Source organism: Neolamprologus multifasciatus, chromosome 18 (genome assembly GCF_963576455.1).
Source record: "Neolamprologus multifasciatus chromosome 18, fNeoMul1.2, whole genome shotgun sequence".
Taxonomy (NCBI): domain Eukaryota; kingdom Metazoa; phylum Chordata; class Actinopteri; order Cichliformes; family Cichlidae; genus Neolamprologus; species Neolamprologus multifasciatus.
Genome location: NC_140456.1, coordinates 18606278 through 18623810, shown reverse-complemented (window position 1 = coordinate 18623810; position 17533 = coordinate 18606278). Strand labels below are relative to the sequence as shown.

General features: G+C 38.0%; 1 protein-coding gene across 3 annotated transcripts in view; it reads left to right on the top strand.

Moving 5' to 3' along the window:
• Nucleotides 1–17533, top strand: part of LOC146497727 (laminin subunit alpha-3-like) — a 63241-nt gene extending 45708 nt beyond the window's left edge. For 2 of the 3 annotated variants that reach the window (XM_085139146.1, XM_085139148.1), the window contains 37 exons: nt 1011–1124; nt 1790–1908; nt 2002–2082; nt 2198–2298; nt 2401–2454; nt 2550–2701; nt 3069–3179; nt 3264–3363; nt 3571–3732; nt 3852–4048; nt 4317–4433; nt 4679–4833; nt 4991–5132; nt 5256–5355; nt 5435–5551; nt 5653–5823; nt 5953–6104; nt 6233–6424; nt 6504–6652; nt 6785–6947; nt 7043–7170; nt 7447–7591; nt 7701–7796; nt 7936–8090; nt 8187–8304; nt 8403–8543; nt 8663–8790; nt 8999–9133; nt 9272–9392; nt 11854–11987; nt 12122–12299; nt 12376–12537; nt 12626–12791; nt 13873–14027; nt 14286–14379; nt 14476–14595; nt 16285–17533. In XM_085139146.1, coding sequence (XP_084995272.1) covers nt 1011–1124; nt 1790–1908; nt 2002–2082; nt 2198–2298; nt 2401–2454; nt 2550–2701; nt 3069–3179; nt 3264–3363; nt 3571–3732; nt 3852–4048; nt 4317–4433; nt 4679–4833; nt 4991–5132; nt 5256–5355; nt 5435–5551; nt 5653–5823; nt 5953–6104; nt 6233–6424; nt 6504–6652; nt 6785–6947; nt 7043–7170; nt 7447–7591; nt 7701–7796; nt 7936–8090; nt 8187–8304; nt 8403–8543; nt 8663–8790; nt 8999–9133; nt 9272–9392; nt 11854–11987; nt 12122–12299; nt 12376–12537; nt 12626–12791; nt 13873–14027; nt 14286–14379; nt 14476–14595; nt 16285–16427 — 4968 coding nt within the window. In that variant the 3' untranslated portion in view covers nt 16428–17533. Of the gene's footprint in view, nt 1–1010; nt 1125–1789; nt 1909–2001; nt 2083–2197; nt 2299–2400; nt 2455–2549; nt 2702–3068; nt 3180–3263; nt 3364–3570; nt 3733–3851; nt 4049–4316; nt 4434–4678; nt 4834–4990; nt 5133–5255; nt 5356–5434; nt 5552–5652; nt 5824–5952; nt 6105–6232; nt 6425–6503; nt 6653–6784; nt 6948–7042; nt 7171–7446; nt 7592–7700; nt 7797–7935; nt 8091–8186; nt 8305–8402; nt 8544–8662; nt 8791–8998; nt 9134–9271; nt 9393–9706; nt 9981–11853; nt 11988–12121; nt 12300–12375; nt 12538–12625; nt 12792–13872; nt 14028–14285; nt 14380–14475; nt 14596–16284 lie in introns of those variants that run through there. The other variant, XM_085139149.1, reaches the window with a different exon arrangement.

The following is a 17533-nucleotide window of genomic DNA, read 5'->3' as shown; positions in this document are numbered from 1 at the left end:
TGTCTGCAAATACTCATGCTGAGCTGAGTCAGGTAAATGGGTGTGTCTTCTTTGTACCGGTGCGGATGAGTGTGAGCGTTTCCATTTAAGAGGCAGAGGGAAAGGGTGTCAGATTATTTCACGCGGACTAAACACTGGGAATGTCAGATAGCTATATGGATAGATATTGGCGTAGAAGGGTTCTGCTCCAGACCCTGATATATTGGACTTTTATTGGACTTTGCTGCGCTGGGCACAGGCGCTTTGACAGAGCAGATCCACCCCAGCACAGCAGACTTCATGACAGATGGGCTCAGAGGATACAATACCCTAAGCTTACCGACCGGGGAACTCAGAGGATTGAGTATCCATCGATAAATGACAGAGGACAGATGCTTCAATATCCTTCTATTGATGACAGTGATGCCAGTTCTCAGATTCAGGTAAAAATCAGAGGGTGTGATATGTTATTTATACTTTTACTCTGGGTTACACTGTGTCAAGTGTAGATCCCTAGTCGCTGGAAGACTGTTATCTCTAACCCCAAAGGGCGTGCTAAGAGTTAACCGTTAATCCAAATGATATCAGAATAACGGTTAAAAGTTAAAGATTGAAAGTTAATTTCTGCCTGAATTTTCACACTCCCTGACACCAAACAGAGCTACATTCATCCTGTGTGATAACATGTTTGCGGTGTTTCATTGAGTTTTAGGGTTTTTTCCATATTGTCCAAAAGGTGTGCAATATGATATGAAATATGGGCAAACAGATTTTTCTAAAATTGTTAATAACTAATGGTAGTTTGCAAATTAATGAGTAAGATTTTTGAAAATAATTCTTCAAAAATTACCAAATATCCCTGCCCTCCCCTCATATTTCTCAGTATATTATCAAAGGTATACTCGATGATGTTGTGTTTTAATGATATTAGAGAATTAACTTTAAGTATACTGCCAAAGTTCCTTGAACGTAAAATCGCCTTAAATATAGATGTACTTATATGTCTTCGCATTTGTGTTTTTCTTCTTCAGAAATGTCAGCCTGGTTACTACAGAGATGGCAGCAGTCCTTTCCAGGGCCTCTGTGTTACCTGTGAGTGCAACGGTCTCTCCGATGAGTGTGAAGACAGGACAGGGCGGTGCCTGGTAAGAAATACACTTAACTCTTACCTCCTGGTATGACTCCATGACCACTGGTACGCAGAAAGCAACAAACATGAACGACCAAGAATGACTACTTCAGCCCATGCATCGTTTAGTCAGAGTCCAGACCCTCTCACCTTCAGGGCACCTCTTTTGGCACACATTTATTGCACAATCCTGCCTCCTTTCAGTTGTTGCTGTGTTTGTTTTTTTAAAAAAAATCACCATCTAAAGAATTTTTTGTTATGCGTTATTTGATTTCCCATTTTTTGTACTTCCTCGCTTACTTTACATAGATGGATTTGCCTTAATGCACTTCCTACACTAAGCTTTGTTGTATTATTATGATACAACACACTCAAGACTGGGCTTGTGGATACAATGCATGCGTGGATGCACACATTCACAGCCAAATGGACACAACAAGTAAATCAAACACACTACTGATAGTTTTAGCAGAGGCATGTTTTTTTTTTCCCTCTTGCCCCTCAGATGTTTGCTTCTGTGCCAGTGTAATAAAAAAGGCTTGGTTTCCGGGAGATAAACATGTCTGTCAAATGCTAGCTGCTGTGTACACACAGGTTTTTTTTCACACATTATATAGCCACTATTATCTTTTTAGATCTTCATTCTGCCCTGTTTTAATGGGTACATTATGTGTTTTTCAGAACTGTCGGTACAACACAGCTGGGGATCGATGTGAGCGCTGCAAAGAAGGTTACTATGGAGACGCAGCTCTCAGGACGTGCAGAGCGTGCCCATGCCCATTCACCACTAGCACAAAGAAGTGAGTTAACAAAAAAAATCAAAGCCTAAACTGCTATATTACAATTGCACTTATAATTTTGTGACAAAAATTAATCTCCTTGTGGGTCTGCAGTTTTGCGGTAGGTTGCAGAGAGGTGTATGGAAACATCGAGTGTATATGCAGAACAGGCTACGCTGGTAGCAGGTGTGAGAGGTGAGTGTCCCTGCATAGAGTGATCAGGCTGTTATGTAATTGTGTGCAGTTTAAAACACTGCTGATTATTTCTAATTTGTCTTCTTATTCTTTTTTTGAAATCTCTTTCCCATAGGTGTGCTCCTGGTTACTATGGCGATCCACTGATCCCAAGAGGAAGTTGTCGCCCCTGTAACTGTGCTGGCAATGGCAACAGCTGTGATCCCAGAACTGGAGGTAAGTTTGTGGAACCTAATTTTAAAAAAAAAATGCTACATTTTAATCATTTCAGGCTTAATTTTTAAATATGTGGTTTTTAATGGGTTTATTTTTTCACAGTTTGCAAGAATGCGCTGGAGCCAGGAGACACAACCACAGATGAACAATGCCAAGGTGAATTAAAAGAAAGATTCGAGGCTGTACGGCATGGCTATTTGCATTAAATTTGGTTTGATTCTTTGCTAATTGCATTTGCTTTTGTATTTCAGAGTGTGATAATTGCGCTCAGACTTTATTACATGAATTAGAGGAGCTAGATAATGACCTGGTAAAGATCAAGGCTGAGCTGGGCAATGCCACTGCCAGCGCCTCCTCTCAGGACAGGCTGAAAAAGCTGGAGAAGGCTATGGCAGACACCAAGGTAACACATTAGTGTACCGTAGCCCCCGCATATAACTCTGAGAGAGCCATTGGATTGTTTGGAATTTGTCTTTTGCACACTATACACACACACAAACACAAACAATATGGTACACAATGGGAATATGTTCCAAGATGATAATGATAACCAGTGAAAATATGTTTTGTTCCACAGTTAAAGACCATTGACGTGTGTTTTTGTCATTATTCTTCCACTTATAATTTCTGTGGTACATTTGTCTGCTTCCTTTGTTTCACATATATACAGGCACAAGTGAACAAGTCTTAAAACAAATCTCATCCGCTTCATGTTTCAGTATCTGACTTGACGCCACTGAAATCACATTTTGCTACTGTAACTTTTGCAGGTTCTTGTTAGCAAATTCCACTCTGACATCAAGACAGAAAAACTCAAAGTTGACCAGCTGGAAAATGACATGGACACTCTTGAAGATGACATTCGTTCCCTCAAAGACAAGGTATAGGATGCCTAATACGTTGTTAATATTCTTTCATGTGCTGATATGTCAGTGTGAATGTGTGGGATTGTGTTATGTATTAAGGCTGACCAGAGGGCTTCTGAGGCTGACAATGCAGTCGGAGATGCTGACAAAACCCACAAGAGAGCCGAGGATTTGAAATCAAAGATCGAGCAGATAAAAGGTAACGGGAGCATTACATTCATTGGAAGCTAAACTCTGTCCCTTTTCTTGGCGCTGTCCTGTTGTGTTTTAAACTTTTTTTTGTCCCCCTACTCTGTCCTTTGTTCCATTTATAATTGGTTCACTAGTTTCTATGATTTTCTGATTTAATGCTACTGTCAGTCCTTTAATATTAACTGCATATGTGTGTGGTTATGTTTGCTTGAAGATCTACTGAAACAACTTGAGAATCAGGATCAGAGGGGTGATGTGCCTGCTGAAAACTTTCAGCTTTATGAAAAAGCTAAGACAATGGTGAAAGAGATGGAAGACAAGAATTTCACTCCTGAGTTGACCGCTGCAAAGAAAGAAAGCGATGAAGCCAAGAAATGTATGACAGACTCAGTAAAATCCCAGAAGCACCTGATTATAACACGTGTATTCTGAATATTGAAACGGTTAAACATTAACGTCAAATAACATTCCCATTATTTATTCTTTGTACTTCAGTGCTGGACTACATCAAAAATAATGTAAGTAAGCAGTGTGATGAAAATGAGGCTGCAGCGGATCAGATTCGAGGTCTTCTGGAGGGTTACGAAGCCAAGCTGAAAGAGCTGGACAAGGCCTTGAAAGATGCAGCGGACTTAGTGAAAAATGCCAATGCCCAGAATGGCCTTAATGCTAAGACACTAGGAGATCTGCAGGTAATGAATAAAAGAGGTGCTAAGAAGCTAATGAGCTAACGACCACACATGCATGTTAATTAATAGTTTGTAACTTTGCGTGAAAGACCCAAGCTCTTTTTTTGTTTTGTTTTAGTAGTTAAATATATCTTGTATAATACTTTGACTCGCATTGTAAATATAAGATATTATCAACACAGTAAAAATGCCTCATGTGTTACTCTTGTAGTATGTTTTATTGCAGCAGAGCTAGTCTCTCTAATTGAACTGATTCCTTTGTTACCCACAGAAACGCACCGAAGACTTAAAAAATGAGCGGAAGATAGTCGAGGACCAGATGACCTTGGCCAAGAATGAGCTACAGAAAACAGAAGATTTGGTGAAAATGCTCTTAGACAATAAAACGGTACATTTGGCAAAGCTATATTTTTTTTTTAACCTCAAATATTCCATCCACTGAGATTTATGCACTCTCACGCCTTTTATTTACCTGATTTATAATATGAACCAAAACATTTCAACTATGTAGCATACCTTTCATTCAGCTCTTGAACATTGTTATTGCTTGTTGTGCTCGCGGGTGAGGTCAGTGTTGTTTTGTGGGATTGTGACTTTACCTGCACCCGTTCACTTGCCCCTTTTCCTCTGTAGGAGTATGAGCAGCTGGCAGCACAACTGGATGGCGCCAAGACGGATTTGACCAAGAAAGTAAATGAAATTTCTAAGGCTGCGGCCAAGAAGGACATCGTGGAGGCTGCCGAAGACCATGCTAAAAACCTAGAAAAGATTGCAAAGGATATTGAGGAGTACATAAACCAAATTTTTAATGAGCGGTTTATTGACATGGAGTCAGCTGTGTGTGATATATAAGATTTCTTGTTTTTTTTGTTTTTTTTTGAAGTTTAATTAAATAATTCTCTCTGTGTCTGGGTTGTTTTCTTTCCATGACATCTTGTATAATAGTGCCGTGAAGAATGCAAGCGGACGAACTGAGGTGCGCAACGCGAAAGATGCTATTGAGGCCTACAAGAATATCATAGATGCCATAAATGCAGCCGAGGCAGCTGCTAAGGAAGCCAAGGTTGCTGCAGACAGCACCTTAAATGTAAGTCAAACATTTAAGTAAATATACAGGCATGCTTTTTGACATGAAGTAAATTCAGTATTAGAAAGGATTTTCAAATGAATACAGAGTCGTTTAAAAAGATGCATTTTTTTCTTGATTTAGAATGTAACAAACCAGAACCTCACAGAAAAGGCAAAAGAGCTGAAGAGTCATAGTAAAGACCTACTGACTCAGGCAGAGCAAGCAGAGAAAGTCCTTAATGGTATTCAGTCATCTTCTTAAGTTATCATATTTACAATAACCCAAAAGCGCAGATGCTAATTCTCGGTTTCTACAAACAGACACTGCTGACAACATCACTGACCTGAATAAGCGCATTAATGATGCCAAGAAGAAGAAGAAAGCTCTTGAGAAAGACCTTCTTGATGCACAGGGACAGTTAAAAGACATCACGAGAGGTAGAGTAATGCAAATCATGTGGTTATTTTAATCACATTAAAGTGTTTCTGGTAGATGTAAGATACTTAACTATTTTTTGCTTTTGATTTTTCCCCACCAGATGACATTGCAGCTAAGATAAATGAGGCCAAGCAAAAGGCAGCTTCAGCCAATCAAACAGCCAGTGACACAATGGACAAACTCAACAAAATGAGAAACGAACTTAATAAGATCAATGTCTCTCCCGGGGGCTCTAACCTAAACGGTATATTGGACGATGTCAACCAGACAGGTGAGATTTGGAAAATTTGCTTTTAGACCCAGTCAGCAATACTTTTGCATTTCCTTTTTTCTCCAGTTTTTAATGCACTTTTAGAAAATGTTTACTTTTTTTTTTCTCTCACCTTTCTTGTTTTTCCAGTGAATAATTTGCTAAACACCATCCCATCTCTGACCAATAAGATCTCAACAGTAGAGAACCTGACCTCACAGGTTTCACCCATTAACAACATATCTGAAAACATCAAAATGCTCAAAGATCTAATTGAACAAGCCAGGGACGCAGCTAACAAGGTAAGGTTGTTCTGTAAATACAGCTATGGGTTTTCCTCCCTAGCAAAAGTGAAATATACCTGTTCCCTGTATAATATCTTTACTAGCAGGGCTTCATTTTCCCTTTTTTTCCCTTGTGTTTTGTACAGGTTACAGTCCCTATGAACTTCAAAGGTGAAGGTCATGTGGAGCTTCATCCACCAAAGAATCTGGATGATCTGAAAGCCTACACAGCCATATCTCTGATGCTACAGAGACCTTCAGGGCGGGGAGATGGAAAACGCAGACGCAGGCAGGCCACAGAAGATGACATGTTTGTGTTATACCTTGGCAACAGAGATGTTAGTATTCCCAACTGCAGATGAACATTTCAAAGCTGTGATGTTTTTTTATTCTGATTTTACAACCTGTGTCTTTCAGTCTACAAAGAACTACATAGGTATGTTTTTGAGGAACAATGAGTTGTATGGCGTGTACAAGCTCAATGGAGATAAGTACGAGATAAAAACGGGAGCCATCACTAGGTCTGGACTTGAGCCTGCAACATTTGATAGGGTGGACCTGCGCAGGTAAATTGAAAACTTCCCTCTATAAATGCTGTGTTGGCATTTTAAATGGCAACATAAATAAAAAATGTATTAACGATGCCAATATGGTAGATGTGATTAAAATAATTATTTGTTTTCCCTTTTATGATTTAGAATTTACCAGGATGCAGAAATGATCCTTACCAAAGCTATAACCTCAAACAAAGACTCCATACCACTTAAGGAAGCCAATCAAGGACAAAAGTCCAAGGATCTCCTGGATCTCAGTCCCGATGACATTGTTTTCTATGTTGGAGGCTACCCAGCCAACTTCACTGTAAGGAGCACAGATATATAAAACATACTACTAAGTATCGGTTTCGCAGCAGCATGGATTTTACTAATACCCTTTCCTGTTTTGCTCCTCATCAGCCTCCAGATTCCCTCAGATACCCCAATTACAAAGGCTGCATTGAATTTTTCTCTCTTAATGACAGAGCTGTCAGTCTCTATAATTTCAAAAGAAAAGACAAGATTAATGAGGATACTCCATGCAAGAGGTACGTCATATGATGATTAGTATTGTGTGCAGCTAAACACTACAGTGTCTCTTTCACGGCATTTCATTTTGTGAAACTGCCATTTAACTTGCAGTTTAATCAAGTGTTTAGTATCTTTCGTCTTGGTTCTTTATGGCAAAATATAAAGAAATCACGGGTGGCTCAAGACTTTTGCACAGTGCTGCATGTGTTACTATATGCTATTACTCTTAATCAATGTAAATGGCATTAAGTTTAGCAATAAGTAATAACTGTCTCACTGATTTTCCATTACAGGTATGTTAAACCTGTTGATTCAGACTACTACGAAGGCACCGGATTTGGCCGAGTGCTGGTGGATAATATACCGAACACCTTTAGCATCACTATGTCCGTTAATACCCGCTCACAAAATGGCCTACTCTCATATATAGGAAGTGAGGTAAATTCTGTTCAAGTGAAACTTTAAAAATGGACACACATCTTGATACACTGCAAATAAAATTCTATGTACTCTTTGCAAGAACTTGATTACCTTCTTTGTTTCACAGGACCAGTACCTCTATGTCACCATGGAGGAGGGAGTCATTTTTATACATAGTTCTTTCTTTGAGACACCAGCTTCTAATAATCAGAAGGTTTTCCTGGTAAGATGCTTTTTTTTTTTTTGCAGTCATTCACGTTTTGCAGTCATTCACGTTCTTAAGGATAATTACTATTACTTGTCTATTACAATTCAAAGCACTGGTCGTCTGACTGAATTTTGCTTCTATTCGCTTTCTTCAGACAGAAGACTGGGTTGATATACAAGTCTATGTGACAAAGAAACAGCTCATGGTGCGTGTGGGCGGTAATGAAGCTGCTAAAGCCCAAGCTGATTTTGACATACAAAACATTAAAGATGTCTATATTGGTGGTGCACCTCAACACTTGAGGGAACGGTATGTGTACGCATGATTCCTCTAGTTAGTTTGTGTTGTGTTCTGTCACGTTTTCCCACTTTATTGAGAATAACTTTTTTTTGGTTTCCCATAAAGGTATCACATCGCCATACAGCCATTTAGAGGATGCTTGAAAAATCTGAAGCTGAATAAAGGCTTTAAGCCTCTTGATGAAAAAGTGGGCATCATTAAAGGCTGTCCTGTGGAATCGCTGGTATGAAGACAGTTACTGGCATTTATATATCTGCACAAATCACAGCGTGTTCTGTGTAAATTGACATGTTCTGTGTTTTTGTACTTGTGTTCTTACAGAGTGTACGTAAAGCAGAGTTCACTTTAGGAAGCACTCTCTCGGATAACCTTGAAGGCTTTACTCTGGATAACAGCGTGACCATTTCCCTTGGATTTAAGAGCACAGAGAATAAGGGTCTTATTTTGCGAAACAAACAGCAGGTCAGGCTTCCAACTTATTTTTGACATCTCTTGCAACTATGACATTAAAGACCAGATTTTTTTCACAACAGGTAGAAGTAGATCATATACAGAAATGTTTTCCTTGTCTATTTTTTCAGGCGAATGGGATTGACCTTGGAATGGAAAACGGCTACGTGATTGTCTATTTCAACGACAAGATGTGGAAATCTACCAAACAGTACAATGACGGGCGCTGGCATTACGTGACTGTGACGGGAAGCGGAGGGTATGGAGGAAGCAATGATTTTTCATTCATGATCAATTAATACAACTAGTTATACTTTTATAGTGAGTGCTGTTTTTGCGATTCGATAAGGACACTGTGGGCACAGCTGCATATACCATGTTGGCGAACACCAGACACATAAATGTAGTTTGAAAAAATATTCTTAATAAATGGTTCTAAAGCATACGTGTACAAAAACTTTTTCCAGGATCCGGATGGTTATTGATGATGAGGATGAAGGGCAGGAGGAGAGCAGTGGCCGCTCCATACCTGACACAAGTGGCTCTCTCGTCCTGGGAAATGAGAATTTCAAAGGCTGCATTTCCAACCTCTACACAAGACGGTAAAGTTCCCCACAAGTTTGAAATACTTTAAACATTTATAGAGTCAAACTGTGGTTATGTGCCATGTCATATATATTCATTTTCTTAAATGGGGTTTCTTTTATTTTATAATTCACGGTGATTCCCTGTGATTTCAGGAAAGACAGTCTGTACAAGGCTGAGGACCTCAGCAGATTCAAGCCTGACGGAAAGGTTTTCGTGGATGTGTGTTCTCCCTTGACTCCCGTTCAGCTGATGCTGGACCGTAACTCTAAGAAGGTGAGAGATTGTTTTACATGTCCACACACACTCTAATTCATTTGAATAAGTTTGGTGTGTTAAGTGCACAAGTGGAAAAACCATAGATTTGGATGAAATGATTTCCCTTTTTACAAACCAGATCAACATGTTTTTAAATCCATATAACAAAGCCATATAATGTGATAGCAAAAATGTGACTTTATTAACATGTGAAGCTTGATTTCTCTCCTTGGATGTAAGTTACACCAAGTTTAATATTCTTTTGAAAATTGCTTTAATTGTCTTCACCTTGTTGACAATGTTCACGTTATATTTTGCTGCCTCATTTCCAGAGATAAAGAAGAAGGAGTCCTAAGACCTGCTGATGCTGTCAAGAATCTAATACTGATTGAAAAACTGCTTTTGCAAACCACAGTGTTATGTAGCTTATGCACCAGCCCGTTCATCTCCAGTGTACTTCAATAAAAAAAAAAAAAAAACTTGCATGAAATGAATGGCATGAATTTTTCAAGTAACCATAATAATTACAAAATGTATTGTATTTCAAAGTTGCTACTCTATTTAATTTAAGTATCTACAAATCTGTTAATAACAACCTTGAAATTGTTTCATGTCTCTTCTCTTTCTTCCATGTAACACTCTAATAATCATTCACAAGCATGTTCCCACTAACTCACTGGTGCACAGTTATGACTCGTTATTGAAAAAGATGAATATTGCACCCTCGCTTATATGATGAAGTGCTGCTCATAATGCTTTAGCAGCTGCTTTCACCTTTAACACTGATAATATCCAATAAAAACAACAGGGATTCATCAACATTTTCTTGCAAATTCTCCTGTTTAGCTGTTAAAGTTCACGTATTTATTTATGGTATTTGACACAAGGCCAAATGATATATTTCAAATGCTGTTTAAAACACACACCGAACATGAACCCTGGCTGATGTGCACCACCTTAGCCCTGTAACATTTTGTGTGTCTATGTACAGACATGCTGGTCTACACTGTAATAAACTAAATGAGTACAGAAGCATATCCTGGGTTTAGATGACAGTGCCTCGCCACGCCATATGTAGAGCTCACTCGTTAGGTACCATTAACATTCAAATCCTTCTTCAAAATCACGAAACTCACACTACTTCTTGTGATCACAGCTGCCCTCGTATGCTCATCCTCACTATAAAAATTTGCCTTTAGTCATTCTCTGAAAACCTGCAACCCACAATTATTTTATTGAATAATGAATTCTCATCTGCTGAATGGGTTTAAATTCAGGATAATAATCAATTGACACTACACCCCACACTTCATTTAAAATAAGCCCAAAAAAAAGAGAGAGAGAGAAATAACAAAAGGTCAAAATGGTGAAGATGCTGTGTTCTGAAAAAAGGTCATGGTCCATAATTATCCTACTGTTTTGTATTTTTTCATAGTTTCATAGTTTTGTAATATGTAAGCTGGCCCTCATCCATGTATACATTTTTATCATATCACAACCTCCTCAGCCACAACAGTGTTGTTCCCATTCTCTGCAACTCAAGCGATCCTCTGTTTTTCTTGAATATATGCCAGACTGAAAACACTGGCAAGCTCCTACTTTTTTTCTTCTTTTTTTTTTACGCTGATGCTGAAAGTTTAATAAGCACAAATCACACACGCGTGTGTAAACAGAAAGATGGTGGGAGTTATGCTACTCCCAAGAGAATGTGGTTATTAAAACTCCAAATATATCCACCATACTCGCTGCTGTACTTACAGTTATGACCCACCGTCTGGCATTAACAGCTACATGTATGAATCGAATTTTCTGAACTGTTTCTCTTTTTTTTTTTTTTTTTTTTTTTTTTTTTTTTTGCCTGTCCCGTTTGGCTCTTTTGCCATCAGAATTATTGTCTAAAGGCGAAGAAAGATGCCCAACGGATTTTCTTTACCAAATTGACCATCCCAGCTTTGCCGTAATGGTCCTGAACTGTTTCTCAATGTGTTGAGTTTACGTTCTGCATCACAACAGAAGCCAAACATGTATAAGGAATAATGGATAAAAGATTCTTGACCAAACCATTTTTAATCTATGATTAAAAGCAGATAATGTTGGCAGATTAAACATTTTAGAAGGACACACGTGTAATCTTGGAGATTTTTGAATATTTTCTGGCATTTTATTGATCAATAATTGGCTGCAATTAAAGAAAACCAGGAAATCAATTAATAAATAAAGCAATGGTCATCTTCATTCACTAAATTTCACACCTGTGGGTGGGGGAGGACTTTTTTTCACTTTCTGAAGATGCAATAAAGAATATATGCAGTATTTTCATGTACAATATGACAATTATTCTTTTTTTTTTTTTTTTAACCACATCTTGTACCATCGTTGACACAGTGGAAGCAAAAATCCTGAGACTTACCAAAGGAGTTTTGAGCTGTTAAAAGGAAAACTGTTGCTGAGGGTTTCTGTTGTGTTTGTGTTGTTTTAGGATGATGTGAAACCTGTGAGCAATGAGAGTGTGTCAGCATGTGCGTTACCAGCCATGGATCAACATGCTTATCGCCTTGGAGGGACTGTTAGCAGACTAAGCTACAGCCTTCCTCTACAGGTCCTGCAACCCAGGTAAGTAAACAGTCTGATACACAATCATGCATATGTATAAATCCTTAAGTGTAAGATTAATAAATGTAAAGTGTACTTGTTTGAGTTTACCAATTCAAAAGCAGTATTTCTTTCTTTTTTTTGGTTCTCCACAGACCGCATTTCTCTCTTGAAGTCAGGACTCGATCGCATGAAGGCATGCTGTTCTTTGCTGCAACCAGAGGAGGGCAATCTCATCTTGCTTTATACATGTCGAAGGGCAGGATCAGGCTTTCTGTGGGCAAACATAAGATCTTCAACCGAGAAAAGTACAATGATGGAAAGTGGCACACGGTCAGTTAATTGCATTTATATCAACAAAAAACCTCCAATTGCTTAAAAAAAAAAGTTAAACACTTTATGTTTACAGGTAATATTCAGTTTGGAAAAGAAGAAATTCCGGCTGGTTGTAGACGGAATAAGAGCTCAGGATGGGCAGCTGACTAATACAGAGCTGTCGTCCATGAAGCAGCAATTCCTGTCCCCTGTCTACTTGGGCAGTACCCCACATTCCCTTCACAAAGAGTTAAAGGTTTAAAACAATAACAATGCAAATTTCGCACAACTAATTCAATTTAGTGTCTATTTATTTTATAAATTTGTTATGCTTTCACTTTCAGTCGAAGGGCCTTCCGAAGCACAGCGTGTCTGGCTGCGTACGCAATTTTAAGATGAATGGAGCGCAAATGTCAAATCCAACCGCGAATCATGGTTCTGGCCCTTGCTTTGAGGGACAGACACAAAGAGGCGCTTACTTCTCAGGGAATGGAGCACACGTCGTTGTCAGTGAGTAAATCTTTCTTCACAACAATCTGACAGCTAATCTTTTAAAGTTCATTTGATTGAGGAACATCATCACAATTTTCTTTTTAATTTTGTAATATCAGATGACTAAATAATAACAATAACAAAATAAACCAGAAAAAGCAATTTCCTAGCAAAAATGCAGTATGAATGCTGAAAATGTGAAGATTGCGCCTGAATTGCTTAAATATATTTGAAATATCAGAAGCTCAACTTGCTGAATGAGCTTAATTGCGTAAGATTACCAAAACATCATCTGGCTTATGTGTAAACTGAAAAATGTGCTAAAAAAAAAAACTAAAAAAAGTATAAAGTATAAACTTAAATTTAGAAGAAAAAAAAAGAACCACAACTTGAAGCACAAGTTCATCAAAATGTCCCCTCCTAAAACTCTTTACAAGTACACACACACACACACACAGACGGGAGTGAAACAGTGGGTGTGAGAGTGTGTGCCTTTCTGTTTCTATGCCAATCAAACAGTCTGAATCTGCTGAACTTGAATCCACCAATCAGGAGCAGCTTGAGTCTGTGTCTGTCTTACCACCAACACACAGAGGAAATTGCTGCTGAGATACCCAGAAACAAACAGGAGCAATATGAAAGTTGTAGATCTGACAAACATTTGACTCTTTGAGTATAAGAAGCAGGGCGTGCATTTTTTGTGTCTGTACCAGTAAAATTGACCGAGAAATGGCAGATTAAAAAGTGCGTCCATTAGCTTTTTGAAACTCTCTGAAAATGTTGTAAAACTTAAATTGTTACTGTTTGAAAATGGTAAAATATACATATATATATATATATATATATATATATATATATATATATATATATATATATATATATAAATATAAATGAGTAAAACCTGAAGAGTCTAAGGTCATGGGATATGTTTAATTTTTGAATTTTTTCTATAGTTCAAAGTATGCTAAACTAGTTTAGTTTCAAAATAGGGTGATTTGAAGGGGATTTGAAGATTTCTCCATTCATTTGAAATCACAGAAAAACCAAAAAACGTGCAGAAGGATAGCTAATAAATAGTTTTGTATTTTCTGCATTTCAGACGATTCCTTTGTTGTGGGCTCCAGCTTTGAGCTGCTGTTTAACATTCGTCCACGGAGTCTGACGGGACTCCTGCTTCATGTAGGTGTGTACAGCAAGACTCCAAATGGACTGCCGATGGGTCACTATCTCATTATCTATATGCTCGGAGGAGAGGTGAGACCACATATCTGTTTGTCATTTCCATATTCATTTTTTTTCAAGCTCAAAGGAACTTATTAGTAGAACAAGGTCTCTTGGTTCTGATATCTTCTGATCTTCTTTGTCAAACTGATGTTTTTCTTCCTGTGTAATAAATATGTACCAAGTTTGCCATTTCTGTTCAGCACGCAGAAACAGACACTAAATTCATATTAGACCTAAATTTGCAAGTGTGATTCAAAGCACTGGGTTTGGACATGTTCCTGTTTGTAGGTGGTTGCACGAGTAAACAATGGAAATGGAGAATTCATGGTGTCAGTGAAGCCAAAAGCTTCTTTATGTGATGGAGTATTCCATAAAATTTCAGGTAAAACACCATTAAAATGACTCAAACTGTCTTTAAGACCTGATAGACTTGACATGCATTGTACAAAATATATCTATTTATTATTTTTATGTTTAGTAATCAAGAGGAAGAATGTTGTGCAATTGTATGTGGACACACTGGACAACTACAAGATTGGACCACCATTTTCCAATATACCTTTGACCAAAGACCCACTGTATGTGGGTGGCATTCCTGGTAAGTGTAAATCATCTAATTTGAGTGACTGAGTATTTTTTTTTTTAGTTTTGTTTGAGTCAAACTTGAGCACATATTTAATTAAGCTATATTTTTGTACTCACAAGCAGCTTCATTAGGTACAATTTACTAGTTCTGGGTTAGACCCTCTTTTGCCTTCAGAACTGCCTAAATTCTTTGTGGCACAAATTCAAATGTTTACTGAAAATATTCCTAAAAAACTTTGACCCATACTGCCATGACAGCATCACACAGTGGCTGCAAATCTTTCAGTTGTACATCTATGATGTGAATCTCCAGTTCTGCAACATCCCAAAGATGCTCTATTAGATTAGATCATTTATTATCTGGTTACTGGAGAAGTCTTTTCAGTACAGAACACTGTCATGTTCAAGAAACCAGTTTGAGATTATTTGGGCTTAGTGACATGTTATGCTATCCTGCTGGAAGCAGCACCAGAAGATGGGTACACTGCGGTCATAAAGAGATGAACATGGTCAGGGGACAATACTCAAGTAGGTTGTGGTGTTTAAATTATACTCAGTTGTTACTAGAGGGGGCAAAGTGTTCTAGAAAAATACCCCGCACACCATTACAACACCATTGCTATTGCCAGAACCGCTGATACAAGGCAGGACAGATCCATGTTTTTATATTGTTTATGCCAAATTCTGACCCTAACATCCAAATGCAATAGCAGTAATCGAGAATCATCAGACAAAGCAACATTTTTCGAATCTTCTATTGTTCAGTTTTAGTGAGTCCATGTGAAGTGTAGCCTCGGTTTCCTGTTCTAAGCAGACTGTAAACCTTCTGTTTCAAGGTTCGACATGCAGTGCCTTGTTGTAGCTTCTGCCTTTCAGTGGACAGCCAGTGCAGTTCTTATTGACCTCTGGATATTTTCTCTTTTTTGTTTCTCTGTAAACTCTAGGGAGGACTGTGTGAGAAAATCCCAGTAGATCAGCAATTTCTGAAAAACTCAGATTAGCCCATCTGGCACCAACAACTATGCCATGTTCAAAGTCACTTAAATCACCTTTCTTCGCCATTTTGATCCCAAAATAAATGCTATTTCCTCAGTTCTCAGTCGGAATGCCCCTCAATTTGGATTTTCCACTCAAAAAATTTGGAGCTGACCAACATACCATGAGTTATCCAACACTGGATGTAAACAGTAGTAATACTGTAAACTTTTAATTTGTTCTGCCACTGTTGTGTATTTTTAACTCACTAAATAAACCAGATGCAGGGCATAGATCAAGCTCTATCCATAAATGTGTTTTTAAAGCACATAAAAATAAGTATTTTGCTGTATTATTTTGCTATTTTGCTGCTAGTGATATCTGAATGGCTCTACCGGAACTTCCGACATCCAATTTCTGAGATATCTGTAACATCGCAGGTGCTCTTGACCATGTCTACATGTCTAAATGCAATTGAGTTGCTGCCAGCTGATTGGCAGATAGATGGAAGATGTATTTTTGATATGGTAGATATACAAAAAAGACATATTGGAGATACAATACACACCAAGAGATTTGTCAAGACAAATCAAGAGATTTATTGTCTATCCCCTTAATAAAACTTACATCTTTCTATAAAAACACTTTAGTTATAGTCTTAAGGTTAAAGCTTAAAATAAAATAGACTGAAACAATAAAATCGCTCACCTGTCCCTTTCTGCCACAGCGATCTTAATGCAGCAGAGGCTTCCTGTCACATCCTCCTTTGTTGGATGCATCCAGGACATGGGGATCAACAGTGAACTGGTGTCCTTCGAAAGGCCGTCAAGCGTGTTTGGTCCAGTCAACCTCAAGGAGTGTCCAGGCTGAACATAAAGATCTCCTCAAACCATCAGTAAACAAACCCTGGGACCATGTCCACCACCAGCTATGTGCAATCTGTTACTATGACAGAGAATGTGTTAGCATGTAAGAGTGTGTGTGTAAGACGATTGTGTTTCAGCGTGAGTGTGTTGGGATGAATGTACGTGAAAAATAAATATATCAGCAGCAGCTTACAGGTTCATAATGTTTGCTGTTAAGTTAAACATGTCTATATTTATTTAGTGTAAAGTCGTGTATTGCCTCACCAATTACAAATGCGTATTTTGATGGCTGCAATAAACTCTACTTTGTTGGTCTAGTCAGTCTCTACTGACTATCAAATGCTACTGAATATGCTTGTAAGTGGTCAGTGCTGCGTTACAGTCAGCCCAGCACTTTCAGAAAACAAGTATTGCCTTTGGTGCTGAGAAAGAGAACAAGATTATTAACTGATGTACTTTTGGTTTGCTTGTTGGACTCAATAGCTTATACTAAGAAAAATGATGTTTACACCCATGATTCTCAATTCAGTGACTTTTCAGGGGTTGCTAAGCTATTCTGTATTCATATCCACATGCCAGCATGCAGAATTCTGCATTTTAACTGGCTTAAGAGACATGGACTCTTTGCACATGTTTTCAAACCACATGTTTTTCGCCCCCAGTGTTGTATTACTGTTCTGATGTGATTTTCCATTTTGCATTCCCTTTGCATGAGAATATGGATGTATATCTTACAGTAGTTACACCAGATAACAGCATGTACTAAATTTTGTTTCTATCAGTTAAATAACCAATATACCTAGATGCCATTAGAATAAGTTTGGTCAGTCGTGTTTGGGACCATTGCAAAAGTAATAACAGAAAAAGTATTTTTAGGTACTTATATTCACAAAAAAGGTGTTTACTTTTCTAAATTGTGCATTTATGCCAGACTTTAAATAACATTATATCTCAATATGATGTAAAATTCATATTAAATTGGACACACTGTACATGCATTCCTGTCTTGTGGCAACTGATTTGTAAGCCATTATGTAATCTGTCTGATTAATATTCTTTATGAATTCCTGTCAGTGCCATAAATAAATAATGGACTTTTGATCAAGGAAA